This window comes from Dermacentor variabilis, unplaced genomic scaffold, assembly GCF_050947875.1.
Source record: "Dermacentor variabilis isolate Ectoservices unplaced genomic scaffold, ASM5094787v1 scaffold_12, whole genome shotgun sequence".
Lineage (NCBI taxonomy): Eukaryota > Metazoa > Arthropoda > Arachnida > Ixodida > Ixodidae > Dermacentor > Dermacentor variabilis.
The window spans coordinates 40,851,144-40,860,078 of NW_027460280.1; the positions used below are offsets into that span (position 1 = coordinate 40,851,144).

The 8,935-nt window shown below is 44.6% G+C and overlaps 1 protein-coding gene across 4 annotated transcripts in view; it reads right to left on the minus strand.

Annotated features, from left to right (window-relative positions):
- LOC142565894 (protein SERAC1-like) overlaps positions 1–8,271 on the minus strand; it is a 43,956-nt gene extending 35,685 nt beyond the window's left edge. For 2 of the 4 annotated variants that reach the window (XM_075676479.1, XM_075676478.1), the window contains exons 1-4: positions 7,923–8,271; positions 7,714–7,814; positions 7,497–7,658; positions 462–586 (exon numbers count right to left, since the gene is read on the minus strand). In XM_075676479.1, coding sequence (XP_075532594.1) covers positions 462–586; positions 7,497–7,658; positions 7,714–7,814; positions 7,923–7,978 — 444 coding nt within the window. In that variant the 5' untranslated portion in view covers positions 7,979–8,271. The remainder of the gene's footprint in view (positions 1–461; positions 587–7,496; positions 7,659–7,713; positions 7,815–7,922) is intronic. The other 2 variants (XM_075676477.1, XM_075676475.1) reach the window with 1 other exon arrangement.
- Between the last annotated feature and the right edge of the window lie 664 nt (positions 8,272–8,935).

Genomic DNA, 8,935 nt, shown 5'->3' on the forward strand with positions numbered 1-8,935 from the left:
CCAAACGCAGCAGCAAAAGACGGGGCGCGAGGATGACGTCAATACAGGGGTCACGTGAGTGCTCTATTCGAATCACGCATGCCGCCGACACCTAAGATGACGTCACGATCGTCTTCACCATCAGAGCCCATCAACCGACGCACAGCACCTCCCACAGACGCTGCGACTTGTTTTTGCTAAATAAAGTGAGTAGAGGTGTTTCTGGCCTGTAAAACAATGACTTTCGTATTCAGGGGGTGAAAAACTTTAATAATTCGCTGAAAACTCACATTTTTTAAAAAGTGTTTCAGCTGCCCTTTAAGGTATAAGGTGGCACTAAATATTGGTGGTGTAACGTGAAGCAATTCATGCTTACACCTATTTCTGAAAACAGGCTTGACTGCAATCTCTCTTTCCCACTCCACTGCAGCCTGAGTGACTGCTACAAAAGGTCACTGGAGGTAAAAGTTCCACTGACTCACCTTCATGATATTTTCTGGTATTGGAGGAGGTGAAAGAAAGCATCGCAGATCTGTGCTAGCTGTTCTTGCAAGACCCACGCTTGTTCGACAATCACATGCCTGAGCTATCTCGCAAAGCTCTGAATCTAGAGGGAAAAAAATTATTTTACTTTCGTGGGGTTATAACTTCTGGGTGCAACTTTGACAAAAAAGATCTTTACATAAGACTGCTCAGTATTTGTATAATACTGCAGATGTGTGTGCTGCTACTGTTGTTAAACTCATTATAGTATATTATGCATCAGCTCCTCTCTCCAAACAGTATTCACTCTCTCCTTTCCTTTTGTTCTTCTTTCCCTTCACCAGCACTGAACTGGCTAGAAAGCAATGGTTCAGGTCAAACTTTCAGGGTTTTCCTTATATGTTCTCCACACACAGATATTCTTATGCAAGAAGTGTCTGTAAGACACTTCTGTTGAACTTTTCCTTGAGAGGGTGAGACCCTTGTGAGGCCTCACATATTCATTCTTATTTCCTCCCTAGAATGAATGGCAAATTAAACTGTGTTACTCTTTAATAGGAGAATGTATGCCTTCCCTTGCGTAAACAGACAATTTAAATATTTTGCACAATCACTAGTAAATTCTGTCATTTTCTGATAGCCTAAGAAGTAGCAGATTAAAGGGGGCATAAAAGAAGGATGTTAAAAGAAAGCTTTACCTCGAGAGCTTCTACCTAAATAAATTGGAGAAAATGTCTTAATCAGCATCCACGGAGCCTAATTTGATGAGGTTTGATGCATTTAAAAGGGAAATTTTAAATGTAACGTCTGTCAAAGCAGATTTTTTATTCAGGCCATCAATTAAAAAAAAAAAGCTCTCTAACTCAGTAACAAAAAGCAATATCAGAATTTTGTAAAGTAGGCCCATTGAAACATATAAAGCAGACAAAGTTGATGCACTATGCATTGACTGGTTTAAGCTTTACCACTAACTTGTGAGTAGGATCTTTACAAAACCCTTGTATGCATTATAATAATTTCACATAAGCTATACACTCATGGATGGATGGATGGATACAACTTTCTTGTATGTCCGGCAAGGTTTAACGCAGCCCGGGCTCAGGTCTCCCACGGGGGAATGTAAAGGCCCTGCCTCAATGCCGCCTCACGGGCTTGCTGGACTGCCCATGTCTGGATTACAAGGTCTGAGCTGCGCAGTGTGGCGGCCCACCACAACGACAGGATCTCCGGAGCAACTGCCATCCTTCCTATAACTACATTTCACTCCCACAGCATGTGTTTGAGTGTTGCTGGTCCTTCCTGGCACAATTTGTATGTGTCGTCCTGATGCTTATCTGGGAAGATACGTTTCAGACGGAATGGATTAGGGAAGGTGTTCGTCTGGAGTTGTCTCCAGGCGACGGCCTGCCTCCTGTTCAATTTGGGACTCGGCGGTGGGTATATCCTTCTGGCGTTTAGATATGCACTGGTTATGTCGTTGTATCTGGTGAGCCTGCCCCACTCTGCGCGAGGTGTGTTCGCTATTGTGCGAGAGGCGTTGCCTTGTTCGACGCGGCGGGTCATGTCTCGTGCCGTCCGGTGCGCCGTCTCGTTTAGGTTCGGGAGCGCGTCGCCTTCCGTGGTGACGTGCGTAGGGAACCATATGATCCTCGAGCTTGCGGTTTTGGATCTGCCCGCTTTGGCCAGAATGGACAGGGCTTCCTTGGAAATTCTACCTTTGGCGTGATTCTTTAATGCCATTTGCGAGTCGCTTAGTACGACTTCGCACTCCTGTTCTGTGAGGGCCAGCGCGATCACTACTTCCTCAACTATTTCCAAGTGTTTGGTGTATACACTGCATGTGGTTTTGATTTTGGACTCTGTGTCTATGAGTATGGCGGTGTATTTTTGGCTGTTCGGATATTCGGCTGCGTCGACAAAGCGGGCATTTCTCTCCCTGCCAAATGAATGGAGCAGAGCCTCGGCTCTTGCCTTTCTTGTACCTCGGTTGTAATCGCGGTGCACGTTTCTTGGGACGTTTGCCACTGTAATGGTGTCTCTGATTTTGTTGGGGATTTGCATTTTCTGGCCGTGCTGATTGTGGTACGTTATGCCGAGCATGTTCATAATGTACCTTCCCATCGAGGTGGTCGACAGGCGTTCGAGCTGCGAGAGGCGTTGTGCTTCGGCTATTTCTTCCAGGCTGTTGTATATGCCCAGCTGAGCCAGGAGCTCGGTACCCATCGATTCCGGGAGGCCCAGGTCTATCTTGTACATTTTCCTTATGAGCGTGTTGATCTTGTTCTTTTCCACGACATACCAGTTGTGGTAGGCGGCTATGTAGGCGATGTGGCTGACAACGAAGGAGTGGATCAGTTGAATGCCGTTTTCTTCCTTCATGCCCGCGTGTCTATTGGTTATTCTCTTTATGAATCTCGTGGCGCTGGTGACTTTGCCTTCGATCTTCCTCACAGTTTCACTGTTAGCTTTCCCAATGATCATTTCGAGGATTTTGATCTTGTTTACTTTGGGGGTTGCGTTTCCGTCTTGGGTGTAGAGGCCGATTTCCTCGTACTCTCGGGGTCTCGTGTAGCTCTTTGGTGACATGCCTCTGCGTGTGGGCCGGTAAAGGAGTAGTTCGGATTTGTTCGGGGAGCACTTGAGGCCCATTCCTTGGAGGTACTCTTCGACTTTGTGAATGGCCGTTTGTAGTGCGTTCTCAATTTGGCCATCACTGCCGCGGTCCGCCCAAATCGTTATATCGTCTGCATATATAGCATGGTGGATTCCTTCGATTTCCCATAGTTTGCTGGGGAGACCCTGCATGACTAAGTTGAAAAGGAGCAGAGATATAACTGAGCCCTGGGGGGTACCTGGACTTCCCTGGGTTAGTTCTTCAGACTCGAGGTCGCCAACCGTCAGGGTGGCTTTGCGATCGTTCAGAAAGTCCTTCACGTAGTTGTAGGCCCTTTCCCCCAGGTTCAGATTAGACACTTGTTTCAGGATCGACTTGGATCTTCAGTTGTAACATGACGTCCTGCGTGGACAGGCGGGGTCGGAAGCCTATCATGGTGTGGGGTTGGCTTCCGTCTCTTCTAGATGGCTGTTGAAACGGTTCAGAAAGGCATGTTCCAAGACCCTAGCCAAGCACGACGTGAGAGAGATTGGCCGTAGGTTCTCCAAACTCAACGGCTTTCCGGGCTTGGGTATGAGGATAGCCTTGGACCTTTTCCACTGCTCCGAGATGCGGCCTTTTCTCCAGCACTTGTTCATATAGCCCGTGAGTTTGGTGACAGATTTGTCTAACAGGTTTTTGAGCTTTTTGTTGTTAACCCTGTCCGGTCCTGGGGCTGACTTGCCGCTGAGTCCTTGGAGTGCCCTTCTGATTTCCTACTCACTAAAGTCTTCATCTAACTTGGGACTAGGACTACCAGTGTAACAGCCATGCTCGACCGTCTGTTGTTGCGGGAGGTACTTGTCGCAGAGATTCATGATGATTTGCTTCTCGCTCGTCGCCCCTTTCTCTTTGGGCAGAAGTCCCTGCATGTCGGCTCTTTGTTTGGATTTGCTTTGGGTTTCGCCCAGCAGGTGCCTCAGCAGTCGCCACGTACTTCCGCTGTGGAGTTGGCCATCCGCGGCGTTGCAGACTTCGTCCCACTGTCGCTTGCTCAAGGTTGTGCAGTGCTCTTCTATTTGTTTGTTTAGTTCGGCTATCTTTTTCCTCAGCTTTCGATTGAGCCACTGGCCTTGCCATTGGATTTGTATGGATTTCTTGGCTTCCCAGAGGTGGGCGAGGCAACTGTCCATCTTCTCCATCAGGATTTTGGGAGTGATGGTTTGCGTCGCCTCCCCGACAGCCCTGGTCAGGTCCGCGATCCATGTGTCAATGTCACCAATCGGCTTGTCATCTAGCCTGATATCCCGGTGCTTGCGGAACTTGTCCCAGTCTGTCTATTTGAAGCTCTTGACCAAGGGGGGGGGGGGGGGGGAGGGTTCCCGCTCGGGGGATCGTAATCTCTATGATTATGTGGTCGCTACCTAGGTCTTCTAGGGTGTTTCTCCAGGTAGCCCTCTCGATGTTTTTGATTACTGTTAAGTCCCAATTTTTTTTTCACTTGATATGCTTGAACAGATGCTGTTTACAGAGATGCAATATCTGTTTTGGGTGCAAAGTTACAAATTTGTAAACATTGTGTTTAAATTTTTTTTAAGCTTGCCAATTACTAGCAATTCAAAAAAAATATTTGAGGCCCTAAATTAATGTATCGCTTCTTACAGTCAATAGGATTCATCTTTCTCTCTTAAATATAATGAATTTTATTCAAATCAGTTGAACAGTAGTCCAATGAAAATGTTTCTGCATTTCACATTTATCAGAATGGAGAAATCAGAGTTGGTCCTGAAGTAAACTCAGTCTTAAGTTGAGCCGCATCAGTAAATTACATTTCTGCAACCGCAAAGCAGCCACTCTTACCATGAAAAGAGACTCCGTAAGCCACAAGATACACAAAATGAAAGGCAGGTGACAATACTTATTATCCTCATTAGCTTGCTGCAACATCAGAAATTATGACAGTGCCTACGTGGGTCTTGTTATGAGCACTTACCGGACAGGATGGAATACCTGCATTGCATTCTCTGTTTCCAGCCACAAAATGGCCTACAGGAGCAAACTACCAGAAGTGACCATTTGCTCTGCATCGGTGAATCTTTCATTAATGTCGGACATCAACTTCAATATGTGACATGATTATGGTAAATGACTCTATGATAATAACTTTGTAATACCATTTCTAATTCATCACAAGCATGGTTTCTGTGCTATTGTTATCTTACATGCTTATGCTTAACATGGCATTCATTATATCCTGTTTTTACTTCTGCACTCTTGCTTGGGCCTGAACAGTGGCTGCAGAACATATAGATAAAAAAAAAAAATAAAGGCACCACAAGCTGAACCCTGCAAGTTCTGACAACTTTTGCTCTGCCAAAATAGCCCAAGCATAACAAAATACTTCCACTGAGATTACAATGCAAAATTCAAAACAGAGAACTTTGGTCTTCACTTTATCCACTAATAGTCAACCTTTTTCTTCCAAATGAATGAAAACTGCATTTTGAAAAACAAAAAAAAACTACAAGTTTGAACTGATCTTTTGTGTCCCTTTAACAAAACATGGTGCACAAAGCACATAACACGCGGGTGTTAAGTTGATAAAGAAATATGCATGCAAGCTTACATCCAAGTTATCTTCCTTATGCCTGCCCTTATTTCAGAACAGATGCAGTTCCTTTAAGGCACCATGCACAACAAGATTGACAGGCAAGGCCACTACAGAAAGTTGAGGTACCAATGACTGCTCATAATGAGTTTATAGAGTACATTGTATGTTGTTCATGAAATCCATTCCCTAAGCTACAAATGAAGAAAAAAAATGAAAAAAAAAATTTTTCATGGCCTAAGATATAAATTTTTTTTGTTTGTTCTTGACTACAATCATTGCACATACCTTGCAGCTTTGAAGTACGAACATTTGAACATGTGATATGCCAGCGCGTAACAGAATACCAGCCTTTAATTTCCCGACTGTAAAATATTCATGGCATTTATCTCCAAATTTTCACAATTAAAAGAAAATTGAATCATACTGATATCCTCATGCATGCAAAATCAACAGTCATCATACCAGTACCGCTGTTGTACATGGGCATAAAGAGCATGTGCTTCTGCTTCACTCTGTGCTATTAAGCAGTCGCTCACATTGGCTCACAACAGTCCTGAAAACATTGTCAATGACCAGGGTGCTCTTTGCATCTCTGTGTACCTCAAAAGCAAACAACAGGACAAAATAAAACATTCGTTCAATTTCATTTGTTGTAGCCTTAACGAAGCCTTGATCTAGTTGAACTGCCTTCTGTCATTGAGCCATTACATAGAATAACAGGAAATGCTCAAAGGACACAAATTCTTGCAGTAGTAACTCCTCCAAGGGACAAAAAAAATGTCATGTCAAAATTCAGCAATTAAAGAAAAACGAGTGAAAAAGAAAAAGAGTTCATAAGCTCAGGAGCCATTTGTATGGCACTTGTTTTGTTAAGAGTCAGTCGTTCGTCCCAACCAACTAAAAGCTGCATTTCTATCTTCAACAGCACCACATCTGATGGGGACAAGCAACAAGCACGGGATCCCCATGTGCTGTCCTTTGTTCTTTCTAAAGGTGTTCTCATCTTGTGTTAAAGCAAAAGGCATTAGTTTTGCTTGACTGTTGGACTGTTGCAACATGGGCATAAAAAGCAGGTGCTGCTACTGCACTCTGTGCTATTGAGTTGTTTATGCGGGCTCACAGCAGTCCAGAAGGCATATGCCAATAACCAGGAAGCTCTTGTAGGAAAGGTCTATACATAGGAGAGAGCAGTAGAAAAGCAAATGGTGATCTAAATGTGCTTTTAACTGTTCATGAGTTATTACTAACAAACCTTGGGCCAGCACGACTAATGGTGATAAAGCTGCCTAAAGGTCAGCTGACAAAGGCTACTGCATCTTGCAGTGATGTCCTAGAAACTCATCTGCACCTGATATGTTTAAAGAAGCAAGAATAATTCATTTTCGGTCAGCATTTATGTCAGACAATAATATACAAAAAAAAACAATGTCCTGAATCTGAAAGATAATATTTCATTGATGCATTCAATATACTGATAGCACTAAAATACCATTTTAATATAGCTACCATAGTGCTCTGGAGCATCACTTCGGTGTTTCCAAAATTGGAGCGTTTGTCACAGTTCATAACTGAGACAGGGCTTTTAAATGTGGGTGCTCTTGAATGCGCACCTCAATTTGGGTGTAAGCTGGAATATGCAATTCTCTTTGCCTGTGCACAGGTGTAATTTTGGGCAACTATACTGCACGCAACATTTGTCATAAATGCGTATTCACTCAAGCAGCCGTTGGGACGCTATGCGCGCAGTCGGTGTGGGCAAAAGGAATCACCATTCAAAATTCAAGTGCAGCTGTATTACCATCTGCTCTGACTGGATTTCTCGCGACATACCGCTCAAGCTTGTCATGTTGCCAAGCGCTTTCACGGCTTCGTGTCGGATCCTCTGCACCTTGGATCGTGCCTCCGACAACAAATGCCAATGCTGACGAGATTCCTTCCCAAATATGCGCTTCAGACTCCATAAAGGTGCTGTTTCAGTTGCAGGAGCAGATTCTGCAAGGAAATTTGCGTTAAAAGTGTGTTTGTGCAGTCACCGGAGTAGTAATACCTGTGAAGTATATGTACGGCGACTCATTCAAAGTAGTATCGGGCTTCTCCCCGTAAAGGTGGTTAATAAAACCGATGTCGTGACGCATGACATAGCCGCTTCTGCAATGAAATGGAATGCCATATGCAGCGGCTTATTAAGAAAACAGCGCAGCTCGTGCCAATGAGAGCGCTTTCCGTGCGATGTCTCAAGTAGGAACTGAAACTCACCCAAGTGCAGCGGTGATGCATCCAATTACAACGCCGTTTCTAAACTTAATCTTCATGATTTAAACTAGTGCTCGTGTTTATTATAGAACCAATATAACAGTGATTGAAGTCATGACCGCAGTAATTATCACAGGTCGGACGACCTTATACACTCTAAGGTGATTCCTGCGCACGGCTAAACACACGTATGTGCTTAGACGATAATTTGGCTCTTAGTGCGGCAACCAAATTTTGTCGAATACGGTCATCTACTCGGTAAGGAAACTAGCTCAACAAACGCGGCCATCCGAAATACTTAAAGGACGCAAAGGCGCAATGGTCAGACGTCACGCAAGCGGGAAAATTCAATGCGAGTGCAGGAGAGAAAACACGAAGACTTGAAGCGCCATGCTCAAGTGGGCAAACATTTATCTGGAAGCGAATCCGCCTTCTTTGTGGCGGGCTTTTTAAAATGCTAACTTTCCATGATGCCACTAGAAACAATTCTTTTCCTACTACCTGCACTATTGAGCCTTGTTATGCGATACTTGATCAAGCAGCTTAAACAAATCCAAGAAAAATGTTTCACGAGTTTTCTTGCTGATCTGCGCAGAACGTTCGTCCGTATAGATGTTCTGTGAGCGCGCCAGGAGCTAACGTAAACTATTCCAATCTGTTCTTATTCCAGTCTCCTGACGTCAAATTTACGCGAACACCGACGCAAGCATCGGATGGTGACCCGCATCATTGTTTCAACAGGCCAATGAAACGCTCTCCGCGGTTTATAGAAGGTCACTTTTGTTTTACTTCAAAGCGAATAGCATTGTCTACCTTGACAGGTTGTTAAAGCGAATGCTTTACTAACCTCGTCGAGCCGAGTTTAGCCGTCGCCGCGAATTTGACCTTCATTTGACCACAGCTGCGCCGTAGCCTTGGCAACGCATCAGGTGACTCACCGCGCCGAGCTCCGCCGCCAGCTTGGCGCATGCGCTCTCTGTAGCTGGGTCTGAAGAGGCAAGGTTCTGACTGGTGTT